This window comes from Pithys albifrons, chromosome Z, assembly GCF_047495875.1.
Source record: "Pithys albifrons albifrons isolate INPA30051 chromosome Z, PitAlb_v1, whole genome shotgun sequence".
Lineage (NCBI taxonomy): Eukaryota > Metazoa > Chordata > Aves > Passeriformes > Thamnophilidae > Pithys > Pithys albifrons.
Window position 1 is genome coordinate 55302767 of NC_092497.1, and position 27109 is coordinate 55329875.

A 27109-nucleotide genomic window follows, 5' to 3' on the forward strand; every position below is an offset into this window, starting at 1 on the left:
TGTCAAAAGACAAAGTACTTTCAAGGCTGGAAGAAGTGAATCATAAAGGCAGCCATTTTATCAGACCTGCACTCTGGGGAGCAAAAGTGAAAAGTGTATACATATTTATATCTAGACCTCTATTCAAGCCACTTCAAAGTGAATAGTTAGAAGAGAAATTAAGGCAAATGGAGGAAAAAGCAGGGGGGATAAGGATCTTCCTTTTACACAATAAAAATATATGGTGGGAAACATTGTTCAGTAAAGAAGCTCTTGAAGCTGGTTCCAAGTTATCAACTTCACATCTTAGAGAGGAGTACTTTGATTAAGCCTTTAACAATGACAGAAGAAAACGTCAACATCTGCTAATCCGTCATGTTCCTGCTGCACCAAAATAATGTCTACATTAAAAAACACTCCACTTACCAAGTGCACTTATAGCATCCTCAAAAAGATTTGATCGAGATGTATCACCTGTTGTACTGTAAGATGAAGACAAGAGCAATGACAATTACAAAACTTTGGAAAACTTCCTGTTTAAAAAAAAAAAAGCAGCAGCAGCAGCTGTAACTCTAATAGCCCCTTTTGTTCCTAAAAAACCAACAAAGCTTTCCAAAGAGCTCTCCTTTGGTCCTACAGTGGGACCAGATTTTACAAACTTACAATGGTACCATTTTTAACACAAGGCCAACCTCCCCCCGTTACCCCCCATTAGTTTGGCTCTTGCCCATCTGCTCAGGGATTAGCCATCTGCTTCCTTGAATGCTTTGAAGGGTGGGAGAACAAGGTAGATTTTCAAAAGCACACAGCAGTCTCACTAACTGCTTCTCCACAGTGACCAGTGTGACCTCAATGAGGACTCAAGGGGGTCAGTGCCAAGCACTTACCAAAATCTCAGTATCCTGCTTTCCCAGGAATATAAACTGCTAACATTTGCAATTACTCCATCTCAAGTTATCAAAGCTGTTAAATTACAGGATTAAAGGCTCACCTCCATGAACAGCAAAGGAACACAGAGGCACACACCAGGCAGAAGAATCCCAGTTTACTCAGTGAGAGCCAAAAGTGCTCTTTCCCTGGGTTTTCCCAGGGCTGCCATTTAAAGCATCAGCCCCTTGGTCTCCTGGGGACACCTTTGATGGGTCAAACAGGACTCCTTCAAGGGCATTTCTGCCTGCAGGGTGGTGCAACTCGCCATGGGGTGCCAGGAAAAAGGGATAGTGTGAGACTCACTATGGGAAATTTAGAGGAAGAACCAAAGGCAGGGAAAGGAAACCATCAAGGCACCCTGCAGATGAAAAGCATGAGTCAAGAGAGCTAAAAAAATAAAGAAAAAAGGGCCATTCATATGTAAACACACTTGCCTTACCATGGCCTGCACCTCATCCCCAGTCCATCCTCACTTCTCATTAAATTCCAATTTTCCAACTATTCTTCTTGATTGGAGGGGGGTGGGTGGTGTTTCCATTCTATGTGTGTATGGAATTCTGAGTGTTCACAACCAGACAGGGAGCCATGAGCCACAGGGACCCAGACACTCATGGAGCCAGCAACTGCTGAGCCCAGAGCCCGTGGAAGTGTCAGGGCCACGGGGCCCATGTGCCTGGAGTGCTGGTGCCTGAAGACTGGAGTGCACACATGGATACAGGTGCTGGCACGGATGTGATGACCAGCAAGAATCCCGTTTGCCTACAGGGAGCAGGGCAAGAAGCCTGGAAGCCAAGTATTGGTCAGCTCTAAGTCAAGACGTGCTGCTGGAGAGACAAGACGGTCTAAGAGGAGCTGCCAAAAAGACTTTGAACATTTGGTGGGCAGCTACTGGTAAGGTCAGAGGCCTCAGCCAGCTGCTGGAGAGATCTGTGTGTGTGTCCATGAATGAGGCAAGTGGGAGGCGCAGGGATCCTGGGACCAGCTGCCAGGTTCACGGCTTGTCTGCTGCCAGTGTGTGCAAAGGGAACCTGTGAATCAGCACCTGGCACAGCCTTGCAGGGCTCAGGCAGTCACATGCCCAGGTACCAAACATGAGCAAACTCTACAGGCCTGATACAAAACAGACTGTCTAAGGCCAGATGTTTGAGAAATTCATATTGTTCATATGTATGTTTGTATATATGTATTTTGCAGCAGTGGGGACTTTGCCCTAAATAGCCACAGGGGAACAGGATGAAGCTGCTGGTGTTCTATCTTACTTGAGTGGTTTTTTTTCCTGCCTAGGTTGTCCTAAGCAGGCAGTCATATATGTAGGAATGTACATATTGTGTGTGTATTTTGAGAATTCATACTCAGTCTTAATATGTGACAGACCTGGGGACAGGGAGTTGCACCAACCTCACTTTTACCAGAGCTGGCAACTCCTATCAGCAAGTGACAGATCATCAGATTAATCAGACCAGTTTTTAGAAGATGCCACTAAGAAGATCTAACAAGGCATTTACACATAACTGTGTTTTTATGCAAGAAAAAAATTTGTTCCAACAGTCAGCAGTAAGATTAACAACCAAAAAAGATCAAAGGCAAGACAGGACATCAGCTTGCCTGGCCATGGCTCAATAAATCTCCGCCAGCCTCAGTAACTTGACTTCTAAAGCAAATCAAACAAGCAGTACTCACTGAAATCAAGGCAGGTGATAATCTTGATGTATATGTTAAATTATTCCTTTGATTCCTGTTAAGTATGTACAGAGTTCCCTTACTGCAGTTTACAACAGGGAAAACCCTGTTTTGGTATCAAAGATTAATCTTTGAACCTACTGGACAGACTGAGTAGAAAAGAAAAAGGAAAAAACCCCACCCACTCACTGACATGTTTTAAAAAACTATTTGACTGATAAATGAAGCTTAATTTGCATTCTGTTTCTATGAGATATCCATTTACCAGAGTTGCAAAATTAAATCAACAATTTGTGTATTTAGTGCAAGAAACTTATGATGACTTTTCAAGACATTAGGCAATTGCAAGTTTGGCTTCTTTATCATCATATCTGTATTTGATGGTGTTTAAACACAACCACTTCAAAAATTAATGCCTTGTGCACCAGTATTCACATAAATAATACACAAATAATTAAAAACCAGTGTATGGAAAATGAAGGCTTGAAGCTATGCAGCACTTCAAGAGCCATGAAATTCCAGTTAACATTTTTATCCCATGCAATACTTAAGCAAAAGAAGGCCACAGTATACAGCAGGGATAAAACATTCAACTTCCATTTGATTTTCTTGAGTGTAGAGACTTTGAGGTTAAAAGTTATCCCAATTCCCACAGCTATTTGCAGATGGGCTAAAGAGCATTGAGAGAAAAAAAAACCACACACAAAACGCCCCAACTTGTAGGTTTAAGGCATTACATGATTAGGAGCAATATCATATCCCACATTTTTGAAGAAAAAGCTCTTTCCAGAAATGAAGAGACTCATACAGCAACAAGGACCTTATGGATCAAATCTAACCAACATGATTGGGGTTTATGAACAGATCAGGACACATCTCTCTCATGCCTTTAAGAGCTTTGTGAACAGCAAGTTCCCACACAGGTGAATATCCTCAGTCTGAAAAGAAACTTATGTGATAGTAACTCTGAAATGCCTAATGGGAGCACAAGTCCTGTGTCATTTAACTCTCCACTCCACAGGTTTATTCCCAAGACCACACTTCCCACAGGAGGTGTGGGAGGGGTGTTTCTTATGATCAGTATCATAATACTTGGGTCAGAGACTGAAATTACAGTTAAGAAAGGAGAAAAATTATGTAGATTTCAGACAACGATTGGACTAACACTGCAAGGGAAACTTAAAATCAAAACTAGAAGCAGCAGGAGTGGACAGACAACTCACTTTTGGAGGCTCATTCATACCTGTCAGTTGATGATGGACTGACAGCAGCTGCTGCCTCAGGTGGTTTTTCTTCAGGCTTCTCTTCCTGAGGAGCACTCACAGGCACAGATTCACTGGCAGCCTCATCTGCTGCTGGTGGTGGAGGGGCAGGAGCTGGCACAGGAGCTGCTGGCACAGGCGCAGGAGCAGGAGCTGGTGCAGCAGCTGATGTGGGAGCTGTACTTGTTGGGCCAACAATGGAAGTGGCACTTGATTGTTGAGTCGCTCCAGTTGCTGCTTTGGGCTATGGGAAGGACAACAGAGTTGAGACACAGCACAAATCTCCTAAACCACGCTCTCTGCAGGCAACACACTGGTCAGGCTCTGTTAAGACCATTTGTGTTTGATATTGCAGCCTCCACATCAAGCCCAACATTAAAACAGTGCAAGACATTAAATCTATACTACCTTTCACTGTGGTTAAATAAGCAACTGAGAGTGCCCCTGAAGGACTTATTTAGACACCAAAGCATTCACACTCTGAGTATAAAGTGAAATGCAAAGATAAGATCTAAATATTTATAGACCACAATACTCTAAATGCGAAAACAATCCTGTATTTTACAAAAGCACATTTTCACGGAGAAACCAAGAGAGCTGTCAAAAAACATCTAATAAGTTTAACAAGCATAAGGTTTTCTCACCACACAGGTTTGGAAAAAAGTGATGAAGACAGAAATCACATTTCATTATGAATCCTGTTTGCTGGAAAACAAGATGAGAAAAAAAAAACCAAACCAAACCCAAACCAAACGAAAAACCTTAAAACAAAAAACTTCACCTGCAACAACTTTTCATTATGAAATTTTTACATTCAAAACACTACAATAAATAACATTTTACATACTTTGTTCTGTACTGAGCAGCAAGAACACAGCAGAACCAAGGACTACCAAATCCACACCAATAAATTCAGAGTGGCTAATACTTGTATGCAATTGAGAGCCAATCTTCATATCTCTAATGAAAACATGAATTTTTCTTGGATGCAGGACTGGTCCCACTATACAGAAAGGAAACAGCTCACAATGCACATAACTTCCAGCTATGGTATGGAAATACAGTTTTGAAAGCCATTTCACTGTAATCCCTAAGGGCTGACAAATCTAACCCTCATCTCTGCCTTTCCAAGAGAATAGCTGAACTTTAGCAAAACACAACTCCTTATTCAAGGTGTACCACTTTCAGACAATGCTTTCGTGGAGTAGGACACACTTATTTTCTCCTTTTGTCTGAAAAGACAGGTGAGGTTGAGATTGAGTACCTTCCTGCATGATGGGCACAAGGAGTAACATTTTAATAAGCATTCAAAGAAAAACACTGATACAGCTGGAGTGCAAAGGGGGTTATTTTCTGCTCGATTCCGATGTCTTTAACACAACAACATTTGAGCATCAGACAGAGTTGGTAGTTGTCCCTGTATGTCTGGGCAAGTCTTATCCACAACAGAGTCAGGAAAGGGAAACTGAGCCTAGAAACTTGCAAAAAGACCATAAGGCTGAAGAAACAGCCAAAACATAGGTCACAGAATCACAAAATCATAGAACCAGTTGGATTGGAAGAGATCTCTGAGATCAACAAGTCCAACCTTTGATCCAACTCCAGTCCCTTTACCAGAGCATGGCACTCAGTGCCATGGCCAATCTCAGGTTAAAAACCTCCAGGGATGGCGAATCCACCCCCTCTCTGGGCAGCCCATTCCAATGCCTGAGCACTCTCTCTGGAAAGAACTTTTTTCTGCTCTCCAACTTCAATTTCCCCTGGCAGAGCTTGAGCCCGTGCCCCCTTGTCCTATTGCTGAGTGCCTGGGAGAAGAGACCAACCCCCACCTGGCCAGAACTTCCCTTCAGGGAGTTCCACACATTGCTGAGGTCACCTCTGAGCCTCCTCTTCTCCAGGCTAAACACCCCCAGCTCCCTCTGCCTCTCCCCACAGCACTTGTGCTCCAGTCCCTTCTCCAGCCTCGTTGCTCTTCTCTGGCCCCGCTCCAGCCCCTCAATCTCTTTCCTGAACTGAGGGGCCCAGAACTGAACACAACACTCAAGGTGTGGCCTCCCCAAGGCAGAGTCCAGGGGAAGAGTCACTGCCCTGGGCCTGCTGGCCACGCTAGTTTGGATCCAGGCCAGGATCCCATTGGCCTTCTTGACCACCTGGGCACACTGTTGGCTCCTGTTGAGCTTCCTGTCACTCAGTCCCCCCAGGTCCCTTTCTGCCTGGCTGCTCTCCAGCCACTCTGTGCCCAGCCTGGAGTGCTGCAGGGGGTTGAGGTGGCCTTTAGTAGCAGAAGGTATTGCATTTAGCAGTGCCTCACAGAGGTCTGTGTTTAGAATCACAGAATTGTTTTGGTTGGAAAAGCCCCTAAGATGACTGAATCTCACTGTCAATCCAGCACTGCTGAGCCCAGCACTAAACCACATTCCTGAGTGCTGCAGCCACACACGTTATTTGATCACTTCCAGGAATGGCAATTCCAAAACTTTCCTGCAGTCTTCTGCTATCAACAAAATGAAAACTGGACTCTGAAATCCATCTGAACCTGTTCTGTTGTACTGATAAATGCCCCTATGGCAAAGCACAGGCTACAAAGCTGTTCATTCAGGAAGACAGCAGTAACAGCTACACTCAGTAAGCCACTACCAGGTAGAAATAAAGGGCAGACAAAACTCACATACAGGTTTTCTTTGTCAGAAAGAGGACCTCTAATTCAAAAATTAACTTTGTATCTCAAGACAGAGATGAAGCAAATTTTATTCAGATCACAAGGCCCTAGAATGCCTAGAAAATCAATGGCTTGATCCTGGAAGCAATCTGGCAGCTGGCCCAGAGAAGAAATACTTCAAATACATGACTCCATCTTTCCCTATAAATTGACATTGCAGCCTTTCAAAACTCACAGGTTTGTAGACTGGCATATGTATCCTGCCTCTACTGGTTTACTCTGTTCAGCTCGACAAAAGAAACAGCCATGAGTTATGAAAAGCAACACAGCAAGTCAGAGGATTTAGCAATGAACTACCCAGGTCCTCTCCTTCCTTTTAGTAATATAAGAGCAAATATAACACACAAAGAACAAGCAGTAAGAGCAACCACTAAGAATTTTTCTTCATTGACATAAACATTCAGCACAGAACAGCAACAATCATCAATCAGCCCAGGCAAACTAGGGCAGTGAAGAAGGATTTCATGTCTATTCACACAAGCATTTATTTCTCCTGTTGACCAAAACTTGTACATGATCAAATTTCACTGTTTTTAGGGATGGGCACATATAATCACTTATCACAAGGAAAACGAGTGAAATGAAAAAGTTTCCTCTTGAAAAATAATGACTACTCACTTTTGTCACCATCACCACCACAAAGTTCTTCTCATCTATTTTGTATTCTTTAAGAGCTGTCTCATCATTAAGGATTTTACCTGGAAAATCAAACAGATAGAACTTATTATTTACCAGATCAACAGAAAATCTTGAGATCTCTTCACATAAACAAAAACCCCAGGAAAACATGTTTTATGCAGATTTATAAACATTAAATAACCCTATAAAAATGTTTTGGCTATTAAGTTTTGGCAGTAGAGCTACAATTTTCCTCCTGCGATGTCTACAGTACTGGTCAGCTTGAAGGCTGTTGCCATAAGTGTTGAAGATGATTCAGAACATTTAAAATAGATGTGATAAGATTTATTGTACCCTTAACACAGATACAAGTAGTGTAGAGGAAAGGTTTCAGCATGCCAAAAGCTTGACTGAATAATTTGTGCCTGCTTACATACTCTGGTCACAGTAAGAAAATTCCTCTCTGCTTATCTCCTGTTCAGCCTTCGGGTAAGAGCATTACCTACCAAAAATAAGTTTGTGACCTTGCAACTTTAACAATTTACTCTTAAAAGAAAGCTAAAACATTAGAAAAAACAAGAACTATTCCATAACTTGCTCCACCTTGCCAGAAGGATAAAAAAGGCCATCAGACAAACTCAGAAATATTTGTTATACTACCACTTCTGATGTTTCACACGCAGAAGTCATACTGTGACAAAGTAGATTTGCATCATGTCTACAAGAACACACTAAGCCATGGGGGTTTTGGGGTTTTTTTAGGATAAGCTGGTTTAGAGACAGCACCACAAAACAGAAAAGTGTTTTGGCAAGTTTTATAGCACGACTTCTACCACACAATTTCCAGCAAGTATTCTACAATGTAAGTTGATTCATTTTCTGCAGATGTGCCACAGTCCTCTTCCCTCCTTCAGGATGAAAATACACATTTTCACAGAATCACAGAATTACATCATCATCTTTCAACAGTCCTGGCTCTCTGGAGAGGTCCCAGGTGACTGGAAGTTGGCACGTCAGCCCAATTCACAAAAAGGGCTGCAAGGCTGACCCTGGCAACTACAGGCCTGTCAGCCTGACCTCCATGCCTGGCAGGGTTATGGAGCAGTTCATCCTGAGTGCAATCACACAGCACCTTCAGGGTGGACAAGGGATTAGACCCAGCCAGCATGGGTTTAGGAGGGGCAGGTCCTGTCTGACCAACCTGATCTTTTTTTACGACCAGGTGACCCACCTGGTGGATGAGGGGAAGGCTGTGGATGTGTCTATCTGGACTTCAGCAAGGCCTTTGGCACTGTCTCCCATAATATACTCCTGGAAAAGCTGGTAGCCCATGGCTTGGACAGGTGTACCCTCTGCTGGGTTAGGAGCTGGCTGGAGGGTCGGGCCCAGAGAGTGCTGGTGAACGGAGCTGCATCCAGCTGGCGACCTGTTTAACATCTTTATTGATGATTTAGATGAGGGGATTGAGTCCATCATCAGTAAATTTGCTGATGACACCAAGCTGGGAGGGAGTGGCGACCTCCTGGAAGGCAGGAGGGCTCTGCAGAGGGACCTGGATAGACTGGAGAGATGGGCTGATTCCAATGGGATGAAGTTCAACAAGGCCAAGTGCAGGTCCTGCACTTTGGCCACAAAAACCCCCTGCAGCACTCCAGGCTGGGCACAGAGTGGCTGGAGAGCAGCCAGGCAGGAAGGCACCTGGGGGGACTGAGTGACAGGAAGCTCAACAGGAGCCAACAGTGTGCCCAGGTGGCTAAGAAGGCCAATGGGATCCTGGCCTGGATCCAAACTAGCGTGGCCAGCAGGCCCAGGGAAGTGATCCTTCCCCTGTACTCTGCCTTGGGGAGGCCACACCTTGAGTGCCGTGTTCAGTTCTGGGCCCCTCAGTTCAGGAAAGAGATTGAGGGGCTGGAGCAGGGCCAGAGAAGAGCAACAGGGCTGGAGAAGGGACTGTAGCACAAGTGCTGTGGGGAGAGGCTGAGGGAGCTGGGGGTGTTTAGCCTGGAGAAGAGGAGGCTCAGAGGTGACCTCAGCACTGTCTAGAACTCCCTGAAGGGAAGTTCTGGCCAGGTGGGGGTTGGTCTCTTCTCCCAGGCACTCAGCAATAGAACAAGGGGGCATGGGCTCAAGCTCTGCCAGGGGAAATTGAAGTTGGAGAGCAGAAAAAAATTCTTTGCAGAGAGAGTGCTCAGGCATTGGAATGGGCTGCCCAGAGAAGGGGTGGATTCGCCATCCCTGGAGGTTTTTAACCTGAGGTTGGCCGTGGCACTGAGTGCCATGATCTGGTAAAGGGACTGGAGTTGGACCAAGGGTTGGACTTGATGATCTCAGAGGTCTTTTCCAACCCAACCCATTCTGTGATTCTGTGATTAGAGCAGATTCCTTCTGGAGTTGATCCTTACAGAATCATAGACTATTCTGAGTTGGAAGGGACCTACAAGGATCATTGAGACCAACTCTACAGTCAATGGCCCACACCGGGGATTGAACCCATGACCTTGGCATTATTACAGCCAAGTTTTAACCAACTGAGCTGATCTCAGGGTTATTTTCACAACCTTTCTCAACCTGGTGGAATACACCACTTGACTTTAGCTAGCAGGAACACATCCTTATCCTGATCACTGCAAGGAAGTCAAGCAACACATACCAATGATGGCACTTAGAACACAAAAGATGTGGCACTGTCCTACTCCCTACGGGTTCCACCAGTTCTGCAGGTCAAACTTGCAAGGAGGTATCACATGTACTGCAGTTACAGCAATCCCTGTAGCATTTGACTCAGAAACTAGACAGGTTTACTTACAAATATCTGGTTTATAGGCATTTTGGGGAAGCCTTTCATAAAGGTGTATGGGTGTGTATATAATACATTATAATAGATATAAATATAGATAAAATTTGGCATTCTGAGGGTTACTAGACCTTACCCTAATACATATGGCAACACAGTGGTGGATCTGCCTCTCTAATCAGCTCCAGTTGGGGCATCACTTTGCTTTGCCAAACTATGAAAACTGTAAAGTTTATTTTAACAAAAGTAAAAATGTCATCAATATACTCGTGTATCTCGTGCAAGGGGAAAAAATTACAACCAATCTTTGGAAAGTCTTCTATTCTACATCTTACTTCCTGTACTTTCTACTGCTTGTGAGGATTATACAATATTGCAGGTACATTTTGTCTTCAGAAAACACCCAAGTCATGTCATATGACCTTATGTAGCCCTCAATTTTTGCAGCTACAGAAGCACAGTATTAGGAGCGTGATGCTCTTACACATATTTCACAAAGCATTCTGCCTTGTTCACATTTCTTGATAATGCATGCAACTTCCACCTTCATGTTCTTGACATTCCCTTCACTGAAGTGTAAGAGACATAAAACTTGGTAAGAAATAGTCCTGATGATTGTACAGAGACTCACAACTTCTCTCCCATTATCCTTCCTCTACTGGCATTAGTGGGTTGAGCTTATCAGAAGTGGAAAACCCATACTGGTTACTGAAAAGAACAGGAAAGTTTCTTTCAAGCTTGATTTCAGAGGAAAAAAACACTAGAGGGAGTACTGGAATAGAGCTTAAGTTCTGACATGAAGTGAGAACAAAAAAATAGATTTCTATATTAGTGCCAGAATAAACAAGACAGGTCAATTAAAGCTCAAATAAAGTTAATTTTATGGGGTTTTTTTCTGACATTAGCCTGCTTTTTCCTAGTAAATAATACAGAATAATAATAATACAGAGCTTAAAAGTATTGAAAGCACCTTTGTACAACAAGGATTTGGTGGTGGGTTTCTTTTGTTAATCCAAAAGATATAATCTGGTTTTTAATTCTCTGAGGTATATCCAGAAATGCCTCAGCCATACACAGCATATGTTGAACAAAAGGAAAGAATTAACCCAGAACAGGTGATCTGATCTGCTGAAATCCTGATTTCCCATAACAAAAGTTATTTCTTCTTCGCCACGTGGGGTGATGAGCTGATAAGGCCTGATGGGTTGAGGGAGATGCCTCAGGCCTCTCTGAAGGGGGCGGGGAGCAGCAAACAGATAAGACTAACAAAGGACGGAGTGTTAAGACATAGCACCGCCTTCTTTTGGCTTTCTTCTGAGATACCTTCAAGGGCCCACCGCACCTCAGGACATCCGCATCACCATCACCCCCCCCCCAGTAGATTGACTTTTAGTCACACAAACACCTGGAGAAGAAAAAAAAATATATAAAAAGTGTGTGGAGTTTAAACTCCAGGAGAGAGGGAAAAATGCCAGTGTCTCTGTGAGGGTAACTGCTGCAGCTTGTCCTGTCTCCTCCTCCTCCGGGAACAATGTAGGGGTGAGAAGACATGTGCTTTCTATTTTTTCTAACTTTACTTTCTTTACTTTCTTCCTTTATACATTCTATCTTACATCTTATGCTAACAGCTACTTTGATTCTTACTTTATAAGTATTTCCTTTACTAACTGTGTTTTGCTACCTTAATACTAACTACAGTAACTTGCTTCACACTTTGCTACTTTATATTGGTTATCGCTTTTTGCTATTCTTACTTTATAAGACCAGCTGTTTTGCAACTACAGGAACTTGCCTTACTTTCAATGTGCAGTTCCTTTTCCAACATATGTGTTGATAAGAAGCAGTTCTGTTCCTTCCTTTTGTTTTGTGTTACAGAGAGTGGTGTGCAAGATATTTTATTGTCTTATGTTATTGAAAGAGTGTCTGAATAAGTGTTTTAGGTGGCTGTGGTTTTAATTAGTAGTTCTTTGTTGCTGGTTTCTGTCTGTTGTGAAAATGGGATACATTGCTGTACTGTAACTTGAGTTTAGTGTGTTTGTCTCTAGAATGTGTTTGTGCTGGTTTCTTTTGGGGCCTTTTATTATCAATTAAATACAATCTTGCAGCTGAACGTTATCACGGGCAAAGCAGAACCCACAATAACTGTCACATATTTGTATTAATAAATGTTATTTCAGGAGCTGTTGTGGGCAAAGTCCTTTTCTGGCTTAAGTGTGGCTTCATATTAGAGGTCAGAACCCTTCCAACCTGTGGGCTGTCTGGTAGTTGACAGTGTTGGGAACATAAGTCTCTGATTGTCTAGAAGCGCTTATTGCTAATAACTTTTATTAATACAGTTGAGACTAGAAATCTTTGCACTTCTGTCTCCCTCCTCTCTTTCACGTGACACCCCAAGACATCATGCTGTAAGAGGAAAGGTAACAGACACACCTGGAATAAAACCCGAGAAGTTTCAATTAAAAACTAAGAGTTCCTTTTGACAAAGAGTTTGCTTTTGTGTTAATGGGGTTTTTTAACTTGTCTGCATTTCAGTTCTTATAATCTTTAGCACACTTAACATTCACATCAAGGTCAAAGAACAACACAAAATAAGGTAGATTCATATAAGGTATATTCAGAATATTCATTACCTGCATAAATTAGTTTTTGGCCAGCTACAGGAAAAGCATCTTTCCCTCTTTCTGATTCAATCTTCTCTTTCAGTGCCTTTACCTAAAGCACAAAAACAGCCTTAATGAAAAAAAAGTTCACAAAACAAATCTAAGTATACTTTAGGTTTTAAATACTAAAGAGGAGTTTCAATCATATCTTGATTATGATGAGTGTATCAGCCTCCCAAAGATGTCTCTGTAACTACTTGCAGAGCAACATGTTCCCTTCCCAAATAATCTCCTGTGCTTGCTCAAATTAGAAAAATAATTTCTCCCTGAGAGGTTCCTAGTACAAGCGTACAACCAAATGAAAAACAAATTGAAAAATTTGTGAGAGAAAAACATTTTCATCTACTGACCCATTTGCCCTGTTCTTTCCCTGCATTCAGGACATACACATCCTATACACAGTTGAAGGTTTTCATTATCATAATATTCTCTTCCAGGAATGCCTGTTTTTTGCCAGATCACCATAACATTCAACCTTGAAGTCCCACCATGCAAAGCCTTGTGCAAACTGTTCAGCTGCTTATCTTATGTGAGTAGTTTTCAACCCTTCTCCATTCGCTGTAATTTCTGGAGCACTGCAACAGCAATTTTAAGCCTCCTCATTCACTTGCTTACATGGACCACTGCTGCATCATCCATCCACACTCTCACAGCACCACATTCAGGAGCTCAAATGACCCGTGTCAGAATGCTCCTACTCTCCAGACAGGCTCCACAGTGCTGTCCTGAAGGGATGAAGGATCGTCCTGCAGAAACTTTCCAGTACTGACATATTTGAAGTCATGTTTTAAGACAAACTGCCTGTACACACAGGCATCTTTCTTGCTTTCTTACAAACTCTCTCAATCTATAGCTACATCCATCTATCTATCTATCCATCTATCCATCTAACAGAATCACAGAATGGGTTGGGTTGGAAAGACTTCCAAGATCATCAAGTCCAACCCTTGGTCCAACTCCAGTCCCTTTACCAGATCATGGCACTCAGTGCCATGGCCAATCTCAGGTTAAAAACCTCCAGGGATGGGGAATCCACCCCCTCTCTGGGCAGCCCATTCCAATGCCTGAGCACTCTCTCTGCAAAGCATTTTCTTCTCATCTCCAATTTCAATTTCCCCTGGCAGAGCTTGAGCCCATGCCCCCTTGTCCTATTGCTGAGTGCCTGGGAGAAGAGACCAACCCCCACCTGGCCAGAACTTCCCTTCAGGGAGTTCCACACAGTGCTGAGGTCACCTCTGAGCCTCCTCTTCTCCAGGCTAAACACCCCCAGCTCCCTCAGCCTCTCCCCACAGCACTTGTGCTCCAGTCCCTTCTCCAGCCCTGTTGCTCTTCTCTGGCCCTGCTCCAGCCCCTCAAGATCTTTCCTGAACTGAGGAGCCCAGAACTGAACACGGCACTCAAGGTGTGATTTGGCTGATGCAGTGCAAGTGACCTGGGGCACTGTCCTCTTCCAAAACCTTCTGTGTTAGGCTGCAACAAATGACAGGACTATCTTTCATCCCTTTGGTAGGTGGCATTCCTCTCCAGACACAGGGAAACTTCCATTTACACTACAGGGTCAAGGGAATTGAGTAAAAACATGAGTTAGTTATGACAATGGCTGAACAAGGAGCAGTACTCACAGAACCACAGGATAGTTTGGGCTGGAAGCGATCTCTAAAGATCCCTCAGTCCTAGCCCCATGCAGTGAGCAGGGCCATGTTCGACTAGATTAGGTGGCTCCAAGCCCCATCCAACCTGGCCTTGAACACTTCCAGAGAGGGGCCATTCACAGTGTGATGGGTTTGATCCATGGCTTCCTCAGTAACCAGGTGTAACTAAGGAAGTGGACATTGCATGAGTATTCCACACATGTCTTCCAAGTAGCAGAGGAGGAGGGGAGATAGGAAGGAGTTTAGTCTTCCTGCTTCCGGCAAAGCTGAGAGGAGCAGGAGGAACCTTGACAGTCCCTTGTTTCAGTTGGTTTACCTAGCCTGGGACGTGGTGAGATTGTACCATTGCCTGTTCTCCTCCTTTCTCAAAGTTTTTAATTGTATTTGTCTGTTTCGTTTGGTTTGGTTTTGTCCCTCCTTATACCTTGCTATCTGTTCCCTCTTCCTTTTTCTCTTTTCCCCTGGGATGGGGCCCCACATAGTGTGTACAAATGGCACACGTGGTTATAGATGTTAGAAAAATATAATTTCTTTTTAATTAATTTCATTTTCTTTGAGTTCTTCTTTTTTCATTTTTTTTTACTTTGCTGGAAAGTCTTTGAGAGGAGGGAGGAGGGCACTCCAGGGTTAGTAAAAGAATTAGGCCAAACCCAGACACACAGCTACTCTGGGAAAGCTGTTCCAGGGTGTCACCACACTTACTGCATGAAATTTCTTCCTTACATCTTGCCTAAATCTACCCCTTTGTTATGGGTTCACCTAGGTGGGCCTAGATTTGGGCTCTGAAGTGTGGACTAGGCTGAAGCTGTCAGCTGACTTGAGCTGGGCTGAGCTAACAGCTGACCTCTTCTAGCCAGTAAGTTTGTATTCCATACCACATTATGACATCATCTCCAGGGAAGGAGGAACCGGTGTGGGAGTGGTTAAGTCAGTTGCTTCTCAGCCCTCCTCTGGGGAGGACGCACGATGCTGTCCCAGGGGGGATGGAGAGGACCAGGCCCACCACTGGCTCACAGGGTACCTCAGGAAAGTAAAATGTGTTGTTCTGGGTCTCTCCTTTCTGCTTGGGTTTGTCTCCCTGGGGAATAAGCTTCTTCTTAAGTAATGTGTAGTTAGGACAGTAGAATTTGTGTGTTCGTTAAGAAGTTGAGGTGGGGAACTTGTTGTTGCAGACTCGTGTGAGTGTATATTTGTACTCTCTTCTAATTGTCTCTTTCTTTCTGTGAAAAATATATGTAGATTTAGTATAAATGCAGTTTGAAGTGTTTTTTTTTCTTTCCCCTCTCTTTTCCTCCCTTTCCCTGGTGTTAGGAGGGAGACTTTTCTCTCTGTGCTTGGGGGGGTTGGCAGTTGCTTATCTCAAACCAAGACACCCTTTTAGTTTAAAGCTACTATCCCTTGTCCAGTCATAACAGGCCCTGCTCAAAAGTCTGTTCCCATCATTCTTTATATCACAGAATACAGAATATTTGAGGGAACTGGGGGTGTTTAGCCTGGAGAAGAGGAGGCTCAGAGGTGACCTCAGCACTGTGTGGAACTCCCTGAAGGGAAGTTCTGGCCAGGTGGGGGTTGGTCTCTTCTCCCAGGCACTCAGCAATAGGACAAGGGGGCACAGGCTCAAGCTCTTCCAGGGGAAATTGAAGTTGGAGATCAGGAAAAAATTCTTTGCAGAGAGAGTGCTCAGGCATTGGAATGGGCTGCCCAGAGAGGGGGTGGATTCCCCATCCCTGGAGGTTTTTAACCTGAGGTTGGCCGTGGCACTGAGTGCCATGATCTGGTAAAGGGACTGGAGTTGGACCAAGGGTTGGACTTGATGATCTCAGAGGTCTTTTCCAACCCAACCCATTCTGTGATTCTGTGATTTGTACTCAAATTCTTATCAAATGAATAAAAAGATGAGGAGATGAATCACAAGACCAACTCTGGAGGACCTCCACTACCAACTGTTTCCTCTTTAAGAAGAAATGCTTCACAGAGGGGTTTTTTTAATCTACTTTATAATTCTCTAGCATTCTTCATCTTCTTCTGTAATAGACCAACAGGTTTCTCCCAGACTTTGGGAAAAGTCATCGTTAAACAAGGACAAAAGCTTTCAGTCCAAAAGGCTTTGCTCTCCCTCCCTGAGGGAGGAAACAAAAGTCCAAAGACTTCTGTTTAGAATTCAGGCATTTGCCACACATTATTCTATCCTACAGACACTGCTCAGAGTCAGGTGAGGACAATGCAGCCAGGTCAGACAATAAACCAGCTATAATGAAGCAACAAACTGACCAGTGCAGGTTTTACTGCCCTTAATCAAACTACCTGATCAGCAACTGATTAACAACAAATGTTGTGCCTTCTGCTGAAACATCCAGAGGGTAAGAAACTACTCAGCTCGTAAGTCAGTGTATTTTTACTGGTAAGAACAGATTTGGTTCCAGCTGTTTCCTTTTACAATTTATAAAAGCAGATTTTTCTGGCACAGACCTACATTTTAGTGTTCTCTTACACTGATTTTCTAAACAGGACATTCATATTTAGTCAGGAGACCACCTTGGTGGTTGCATGAACAGATTACTGCCCTACTTCAGGCCCCAAAGCCATAACAGATAAATTAATTGGGAAGAACCAGAGGAGAGGAAGAGCGTTTTGAATCCAGTGAGGTTTACAAGCTTATTAAGTGCCTGGGGAAAAAAACCCAACTCAGTCATACTCAACTAAACAAGGCATTTAAAATTATTCTAACATTTAAAAACAGCCTCACAGACAGAATAAAGCATTCACAAACTTCTGTATTTACTAGCTATGTTTACTGTGCTGAAGTTTGTGTACAAAAAAGCAGCAGCATTGTTTGGAAGAAAAACAGTCTGGGACTGGTAAGGTACAAATCCAAATTTAGCTCTGACATTTTACTTTGTAGGCAATTACCTCTGTCTATCTAATTTCGTCTCCAAAACTGAGCTCCATCTAAATCCAGGTGAAATTTGTAAATGTAGAAGTTGGTGTTATACACTGCTCAGAGATCAACAGCATTAATTTCTGATCTCAGTGTTGGTCCCCACACACTTCTACACCATTTCAAGATTGATCTGAGCCCTGCCTGAAAGAGGAGACACCAGGGCCAGTTTTCTGATGCCAGACAGTGACTAAAGCTGGGCACAGAATGCTTTGCACTAACACAGGGACACAACGATTTCAACATAAAGCAGAGCTTTCAGCTCTCTGCAGCTTCAAGAAATGCATGAAGATGTGGCTGTAGACAGCTCTGCCTATGAAATCATGTTTTAAGGAGAAATGTCACATTCTCCAAGCAGATGACTCTTGCATGGTCACAGTGATTGGCACGAACAACCCTCCTGTACCTTCAGGCAGCCAAATCCTACAACACACACACATTCTCCACAAACTGATTTATGAGTGTAAAAGCAGCACAGTGCTTAGAGCATGAAAAAAACTGACAAGACATTCCAAGTAATTATAAAAAGACACTTCTTTAAAAAGCTTTTTCTGCTCCTGCATGCTGGCAAGCCAGTTGGAGGAGTGCCTCTGACACAAGAACACAAGGAATGACAAAGACAGGGAGAACTAAACTCAGCCTGTAGACAAAACTGAATGGGTGGGTGTGCTCAGAGAAGTGGCAAGTCCTTTGCTCTCTTTTTCCCTTTCCTTTGGTGCTCCCTGCAGGACAGCACGCAGAGAACAACCATCTGGTCCTTACAGAGACCAGGAAGGACACCCTGGACATCCCCATGCCCTGTCAAAGAAACAGTGATAGGTTTTAGAGAGTCCACCCCCTCCAAGGGAACTGTGACCAAAGACAAAAAATGAGTGGGAGAAGATATTGTCAGCGACATCCTTCAGTTCTCTAATTTTAAACTACCCTCTTATACATCTATAGATACTCCTTCAGGAAATTATTTTCCTGTTTCAGGAATTCAATGAAAATATTTCCAAGGGGTTTGTCAGTAAACATGTCCCTGTAGGCACAAGGGCAGCAATGAGACTCTTGACAGCAGCAGGATCATCTGCTCATATTGTTATTCTTAATTAACACGGACTCTCAACTTTCTCCAAGTTTCAAAGGGAACACCTTCCAGCCTGTTGTTGTCCATATCAAGGACAAATATCCTTGCTTTTCAGTCATAGTTGCAAAATAGACCTTAAATATAAGACACAACTATGTACAAAACTATCCTTAAGTGTGTACAACCTGTATATTTAACTTTGAGTCTTCTGGGAATGGTGGTCCAAGAAAGTCTGGAGTGTTGAACACATTAACACTGAAAAACTGTTAAAAGAACAAAGCTAACTTTTCACTGCTGACAGCTAAACTGAGTAAGAACATTATCAGTAAAACAGTTGTAAAATTATGGACAAAGCCAATGTAATTGAAAAAATGGGTAACATGTAAAAATATATTCTAATATGTATAAAATAATTCAGTTGTATTAAATAATTTATGCTATCTTATCCTTTCCTTTATTAAATTTTAAAGAAGTATGTGTCATCCTGCCCAAAGTTATTTGGAAATTGTATTATAACACTCACTAGAATTTAAGGGGAATATTCTTGAACAGGAAGGCCTGGCCTTCCTCAGCCAAGAATCAGAACTTCCCTTGCTTGCAAATTCTAACTGTGGCCAGAAAGCAGAGAAAAGGATTACCTACCAAAGAAAAGTAATAGCAAAAAAAGCAACAACCCAGAGAGTTTACTGAACAAACACAAATTATCAGAGAACACAATTCTCATAAATGCCACAGTTTGGGAAGCATGAAAATAATGAAAAAAAAAAGGAAAAAAGCAAATGCTCTGCTCTGTGCTTCCTGTGGAAGTCTCTGAAGTTACAATTTTGCAGAGTCATGTATCAAACCTCAGCGGCAGGAACAAGCCCTTGAAATTCACACCTCCTGTGACTGTGCAAATTCATACCCACGGATAAAATCCTGGGAGATGCAGGAGCAACATGACAATCCTCCAGCACAGAAAAAAAATCCCTACTCTAAGAATCAAAGCATACTTAGAGAAAAATACCAGGACTTGAGACAGAAAGACACCTTTGACCCAAAGGGGTATTTCTGGACTTTGAACAGGACCATGAGAGCACTTTTCCTGTAACCACTAAAACGATAACCTCTCAGGGAAATATACAAACAATTCCCTTACCCACAACTGCTGCAGGATTAACCTGCCCTGAGACATGTAGGAAGGAGGTTCATTCTTCATGGGTTACAAGCCTTAAAGTCAGCTTTTACTATCTCACCCAGACTCTGATTCCTGCAGAACTGTTTCACAAATTTAATTCTTCTGACAAATAAACTACAAATTCAGCAAAAGTAAAATGACAAAAATTAAATCTATTACACTCGTATCTTCTTCCACCACACACAAAAAACCCCCAAACCTTTGATCTTCTGCTGGACCAGGTTTTCTTTCAACAGGAGCCCACATGTCTGACACCTTTTATAAGCAGCCATTATTTGTTTCCATTCATATTTCCTAGTCCTAACAGAAAAAGAATGGATGCAAAGCTTGCCTTAAAATTACACACTTTTTGTCCTTATCTCCTCTTTTACTATATTCTTTAGTAGAGCTCTCAATATAAAAAACATAGATGTAACAACAAATTTTTGTGAGCTCCTGTATTCACTTTTGTATGGGTTCACAAACCATACCCTACCCCTTCAATCTGCACTAATTCAGAAATTCATCACTGCACTCTCTGAAGAGAATTAAAGCACTTGCACTTTTGCCAGACGCCTCCCACATAATTAAGAAGCGCCCACCCCCTTGTATGTACCATCTCATCACTGTCACAAAGCCAAACCCCCTATAAACCAGAAAATACAAATTCTTTGCTATTACACTGCCTTTTGAAAAAAAATGGAAGTAGTATCTCTTTTTCCCAGTATTTATGCTGGGAAAAAATGAAGTATTTGCCAAACTTCACTTTTTCCTTATTACAAACCCTTTGGATCACGCTCCTTTTTAGCTGGAACAGACTCACCACACATTCAAGAGAACTTCAGGTAGAATCCAGCCTAAATTTCTAAATTTGAAGACCAGAAGCTTCTAGCACTGAGGGGCACAACTTTAGCATCTGGAAATGCCCATAAACGTGTTTAACAATAAAGCATAAACATCCTATGGACGCACCAGAACAGAGAGAGGTTCAAACTCCCACAAGTAAATGTTCTGCTGACACAGTGTTAAACAAGCTGGTGTTCCCTGGGTGTTCAAACACTGTGGTGGAACAGAGACATAGAATCACAGAATGGATTGGGTTGGAAAGACTTCCAAGATCATCAAGTCCAACCCTTGGTCCAACTCCAGTCCCTTTACCAGATCATGGCACTCAGTGCCACGGCCAACCTCAGGTTAAAAACCTCCAGGGATGGCGAATCCACCCCCTCTCTGGGCAGCCCATTCCAATGCCTGAGCACTCTCTCTGCAAAGAATTTTTTTCTGCTCTCCAACTTCAATTTCCCCTGGCAGAGCTTGAGCCCGTGCCCCCTTGTCCTATTGCTGAGTGCCTGGGAGAAGAGACCAACCCCCACCTGGCCAGAACTTCCCTTCAGGGAGTTCCACACAGTGCTGAGGTCACCTCTGAGCCTCCTCTTCTCCAGGCTAAACACCCCCAGCTCCCTCAGCCTCTCCCCACAGCACTTGTGTTCCAGTCCCTTCTCCAGCCTCGTTGCTCTTCTCTGGCCCCGCTCCAGCCCCTCAATCTCTTTCTTGAACTGAGGGGCCCAGAACTGAACACAACACTCAAGGTGTGGCCTCACCAACACAGAGTACAGGGGAAGAAGGGTCACTGCCCTGGGCCTGCTGGCCACACTAGTTTTGATCCAGGCCAGGACATGTGAAAGCCCATATTATGTGACACAGAGGCTGAAAGACTCCTGACATCCTGAATGTTCCTTGCACTTCTCTGCATTCTGACAACCAGGTTTTTAGGTTAATGGTGCAGGGGAGCTGAAAACGAAGCAGGGCAGGCTTTCTTTCGCCTGGCATTTCACTACAAAGGAAGTTAATAATGTTTATTGGGATACTGTGAAAAGCCTGGTCCGTGTCTACATAGTGATAACTACCACAGAAGCCTACAAGGGTCATCACTGTCACCTCAGCAAGGGATGTGGCTACACAGACCTGCATCACTGTCAGACAGGGCTTATTACTCGCTCCTGACACAGCACTCAGCTTATTTACTTTCTCACAGACAGCCAACAAACAGAAGCAGCAGCTTGTGCAGATAGACACATGCCTTCATTTATCCTGGTTGTCTGAATGCCCCAGCCCTGAAAGGAACATCAGAATGATCACTGTGGGTAAATCCACCCCTCTATGGAGCCAGACAAATGCAATACTGATACTCCCATACAACTGAACAAAACCAGCCATGTGTGGGGATCGAGACTGCAAGTGGTTCTGATCCGGACAAAATATGGTCTCCCTGGACAGCTGTAGCAGGAAGAGATGGGAAAGAACTGTGAGAAAAACTGGTGGTATAGCTGGAACAAAAAGAGATAAGAAAGAAGCTGAGAAAGGAGCAAGTTGTGAGAATGGGATGTGTGCTGACAATTTCTCATGAAACTAAATTTACATCTGAAGAGTGTGTAATGTCCAATCAGAAGTTCTGGCAGAGTTATGGACATTGTCATGGACCTATGAAAAGTGACCTTGGAAGGGATTTACAATATATAGAGAGTAACTCGTAGATTGAGGCATCCTTCTTTACTCCATTTTATTTTATTTTGAGTGTGTTACATGTAGGTTAATAAAATTAGCTTTATGTGTGACACCTGTGGCCTCTGCTTCTTGCCCACAACAACTCAACAACGACAGCCATGCCCGCAAAAATCTATTTGATAACAAAGCCTTCCCCAATAACAGGGCCTGAGGCTAAATCTTTTCAACTTCGTTTAGTCAGCCCAAGTATTTGAGTCTTCACCTGGCACTTTAGCAAGTCTAGTTTTCCTTCAGTTGAAATACTCAGCTGGCCAACATTTTGAAACACATCTAAAGCAAAATTAAAGTGGTATTGTTGAAGGCAAGTTTAAAATTCAACTGATTTAACTGGAAAAAAAGATCAGTTACTTGTGCAAAAGCTGTAACAAGGCCAACTAATTATTAGGAAGGGTGTTGCTTCCAATTCTCCCTGGAAGGTTTGTGTAAATACTCCTTACTATTAATGACAGCTCTCGGTGATGAGCACAAACTCCTTTTAGAATGCCACCTTGGCACAGCAACATCAAGTCTCTTCAGATTAATTTGGTATTGAGAAAAAGGGGAGAAATGGCCAGAACCAGAAACTGGTTTTGGAGGACCAGAATCCAACTTCAGAGCAACAGGTTTCCTGTGTCTATCACAACTACAGGATTTTGGCCTTGTCACAGTACAGGGCACAGCTCCAAGTAAACAAGCAAACCTCCATCTGAGAAATACACACATGGTCCAGAGACTAAAACTAATGTTTCCCAAACTCCACAGAACGTACTTGTTTCAAGGTGCTACAGAATTAACCTAACAAACCAGCTAAAACTGCTATTTTTCAAAAATCAGCATATATTTTTGAAACACTTGCTTAACATACTAAATTTCAAAGCATTTTCCTATTTTAAGATTTGGTTTCTTGCTGAAGGCTCTTAAGTGTTCTTCCCTTTATTAAGTTCTACAGTTTGCAATAAACACTCTCAGCAATAATTCCTCTGTGATTTTTTAAGAAGTATTCCAAGGAAATGTAAATACATTTTTTCACCTCCACAGCCAGTAAGAAGATCAAGCCTTTACCTTACTCTCTTTAAAACAAAGTTCTACCCATTTTTCCCTCCATCTTACCACCCATTCCTGGACAAGACCTGAAGTATTATGCTCATGAGAAGCATTCTTATTCTAAACTCCCAGAACAGCTACATCTATAAACAGAGGGTGCAATCTCATTTCACACAATCCAACTTGTGGCCATTGCATTCCGCTGCCTCATAAATTGGTGAGGCCTTTGACTGGCAACATTCCTTCAGTCCTCTCCTTGAATTTACTTCCCAGGACCTCAATGAATGCAGGAAGCAGGAGAAAAGATGGAAAAAGAGCTTTCCTCAGCAACGGGAAGGATGGGCATTTTAAATATTTGAAGGTTTCTAGCATGTGCTTCTCCCAGAGATTTGCCACATCCCTCAAATGAGCTCTTAGTCCAAATTTAACAGTCATCCTTATTTTTATTTAAGGTGGAAGAGAGCAGAGACTTGGTAAAGCAGAAACAACGTTTCTTAGTTTCCAGAGCTTGGCTGCCCACATGCCACATGAAAGAATCATAGAATGGATTGGGTTGGAAAAGACCTCTGAGATCATCAAGTCCAACCCTTGGTCCAACTCCAGTCCTTTTACCAGATCATGGCACTCAGTGCCATGGCCAACCTCAGGTTAAAAACCTCCAGGGATGGGGAATCCACCCCCTCTCTGGGCAGCCCATTCCAATGCCTGAGCACTCTCTCTGCAAAGAATTTTTTTCTGCTCTCCAACTTCAATTTCCCCTGGCAGAGCTTGAGCCCGTGCCCCCTTGTCCTATTGCTGAGTGCCTGGGAAGCTGCTGCAGACAACACTCCAGCTGCCAGGCTCTCCAAATCTCTCAAACCAAGGCCACAACTCTGTCTGGACTTGGCTCTCAGGCAAGTGACAAGGCAACTTGCAGCTCAGCCAACTCACTTAAGGCCCTTCTCCTCATTGGTGCTTTTTTCTGAGTATTTTTCAGCAGACTCCCTCATGCCAGCAGAGAATATCCATCCACCTGAGAGCAACACACATCTCCTCCCAGCCTGCAGCATCATGAGCCTGGAGAAGAGGAGGCTCAGAGGTGACCTCAGCACTGTCTGGACCTCCCTGAAGAAGTTCTGGCCAGGTGGGGGTTGGTCTCTTCTCCCAGGCACTCAGCAATAGGACAAGGGGGCACGATGGGCTCAAGCTCTGCCAGGGGAAATTGAAGTTGGAGAGCAGAAAAAAATTCTTTCCAGAGAGTGCTCAGGCACTGGAATGGGCTGCCCAGAGAGGGGGTGGATTCCCCAGAGGTTTTTAAAGGGAAATTGGCCATGGCACTGAGTGCCATGATCTGGTAAAGGGACTGGAGTTGGACCAAGGGTTGGACTTGATGATCTTGGAGGTCTTTTCTAACCCAATCCATTCTGTGATTCTATGAGAGACACACAGTCACTGCCACACAGCTGAGTGGCGGCCACGCTGCTGTGGGTCCCACCACACACCCCAACATCCCTGCAGGAGCCTCCACCGAGGGCAGCAGAGTCTCTCCTGCACTCCCTCCCCTCCCAGCACAGTTAATTAGTCCCTGCAGCTCAGCCTGAGAAACAAACACCCACCTGCACCAGGCACAGCACACACCTGTGCAGGCACACCTGCGAGCACACACCCTCCTGCCCCACAGCTCTCCCAGCGGGAATCCATGGAGGGGTGGGAAGGACCACCACCTTTTCCTTCTGCTGCACTTCCTTCCCCCACCCCCGAGGGCATGACCCACTCCCAGTGCTCCCAGTACAAACCAGCAGCGACCTGTGCCCCATTATCCATTAATCCCACGGGTGTGGGCACCTCGAGTCCAGAAAACAAATAAAAAACACACTTTTGTTCCCCTATGGTGCTCCTCTCTTGTCCAGCAATACGTGACTTTTTCCACCTTCCGGGCTATCCCCCCATTCCCGGGCCATTCCCCCCCACCTCCCCATTCCCGGGTTATCCCTCCATTCTCAACTCCCGGGATGTTCCCCCCATTCCCGGGCTACCCCCTCCCCATTCCCGGGCCATCCCGGTCTATCCGCCCATTCCCGGGCCATCCTCCCCATTCCCGGGCTATTCCCCCATTCCCAGACTATTCCCCCACATTCCTGGGCTATTCCCCACCACCACCGATTCCCGTGACATCCCCCATTCCCACCTCCCGGGCTATCCCCCCAATCCCCGGGCTATTCCCCCCCGGTTGCCAGGCCATGCCCCCCTTCCCAGCTCCCGGGCTATCCCTCCTCCCACCTCCGGGGCGTTCTCCTCCAAAACAAGGGGGAAAAGTCCTTCCGCCGGGATTTGGCCACGGCAGCCCCTTTCCTTGGGCCATGTTCCCTCACCCATCCGCATCCCAAACGAAAAGGGGTCCCTGCTGAGCTCACATCCCTCCCTCCTCTCCCAAACCCCCCCCCGGTCGTCCCAACACCCCATCCAAGAGCTCCGTCCCTCCCTTTTTTCCCCGTGGGAGAGCGAGGGGGAACGGGATCCCCCCAGGGAACCGCGGGAATGGCCGCACCGTCTCCTCGGGGTCGATGTCGATGCGGAAGGTTTGCTGCTGGAGGGTCTTGAGCGTGATCTGCATGGCGGCGGGTGGTGGCGGCTCCGCGGCCCCCTCGTCCCTTCCCCTGGAAGAGACCGGGCAGGGAAGAGAAGGGGCGGCGGCGGCAGCAGCGGCGGCGGCGGAGGAGGAGGAGGAGGGGGCGGGGGCGGTCCCGGCGGGGCGGGGCGCGCATGCGCGGGGGGCGGGACCGCCATTGCGCATGCGCGGAGGTGGGTCGGGCCGAGCCGATCTCCCACACACACACACAGAGAACCCTCAGCACAGAGGGGCACAGAGGCATTACTGTATGTGTATTTGTATGGCGAGACTTCGCCAACGCAGATTTGTGAAAGGTTCTCCCCACGTGCCCTTCCAGCCTGCGCAGTGGATGTTTTAGGTGAGGCTCAGCGTGCGCAGAACTGGCCCCACCGTTTCAGTCCCAAGGTCCATCTGCCACGGCCGAGCGAGCTTGGACAGTGACAGGGAAGTCCTCGGGACTGTCACAGCCCCCGGTACTGACCGGGGTTGACCCTGCTGAGCATCTGAGATCTGACGGGATGGGATGGCAGGGAGGGATTGAACTGCCAGGGGACGGTCCCACTGAGACTCGAACTCGACCTTGGGATTCAGTCTGGAGTGCTCTCCTTTACACGCACGGAAACAATTACCGCAATTAACGCCTAAAGGAGCTCTGAAGGCAGCGACTCCAAGCTGTGTCCGAGCACCGCCGTGTCAAGCAGCCCTCGGCGCCACGCGGTGTTTCCTTGAGTACCTCCCAGGGGCCGGGGCAGCACCGCCCCCTTGGTCGGTCTGTTCCCGTGTCTAACCTCGCTTTCTGTGGAGAAATTCCTCATCGTGTCCAAGCTAAGCCTCACCTGGTACAGTTTGAGGGTATTTTTCCTTGTCTTGTTCCTTGTTCCCTGGGAGCAGAACCCGATCACGCCCTCCCCAGCTCCTGCCTCCTGTCAGGGGGTTGTAGAGACACATAAGGTGTCCCATGAGCCTGTTTCGTCAAGCTGAGCGCCCCCCCAGCTCCCCTCTCGTGTCAGATGGTTGTAGAGAGAAATTAAGTGCTCCCTGAGCCTCCTTTTCTCCAGGCTGAGCCCCCTCAGCTCCCCTCTCATGTCACGGGGTTGTAGAGACACATAAGGTGCCCCCTGAGCCTCCTTTTCTCCAGGATGAGCCCCCCCAGCTCTCCTCTCATGTCAGAGGATTGTAAAGAAAATAAGGTGCCCCCTGAGCCTCCTTTTTTTCCAGGCTGAGCCCCCCCAGCTCCCCTCTGATGTCAGGGGATTGTAGAGAACGATAAGGTGCTCCCTGAGCCTCCTTTTTCTGCAGGCTGAGCCCCCGCAGCTCCCTCAGCTGCTCTCCATCATCAGGCTTGTGCTCCAGACCTTTCCCCACCTCCCTTCCCTTCTCTGGGCTGGCTCCAGCACCCCACTGTCCCTCTTGCAGTGCACACAGTGCTGGTGAATTGTTGCACATGTGTATTAACACACACTCGTGTGTTTAT

The 27109-nt window shown here is 45.1% G+C and overlaps 1 protein-coding gene across 1 annotated transcript in view; it reads right to left on the bottom strand.

Moving 5' to 3' along the window:
• RAD23B (RAD23 homolog B, nucleotide excision repair protein) overlaps positions 1-25724 on the bottom strand; it is a 38824-nt gene extending 13100 nt beyond the window's left edge. The window contains exons 1-5 of the mRNA XM_071580530.1: positions 25573-25724; positions 12613-12694; positions 7189-7268; positions 3833-4095; positions 406-461 (exon numbers count right to left, since the gene is read on the bottom strand). Coding sequence (XP_071436631.1) covers positions 406-461; positions 3833-4095; positions 7189-7268; positions 12613-12694; positions 25573-25638 — 547 coding nt within the window. The 5' untranslated portion in view covers positions 25639-25724. The remainder of the gene's footprint in view (positions 1-405; positions 462-3832; positions 4096-7188; positions 7269-12612; positions 12695-25572) is intronic.
• Positions 25725-27109: the final 1385 nt, after the last annotated feature.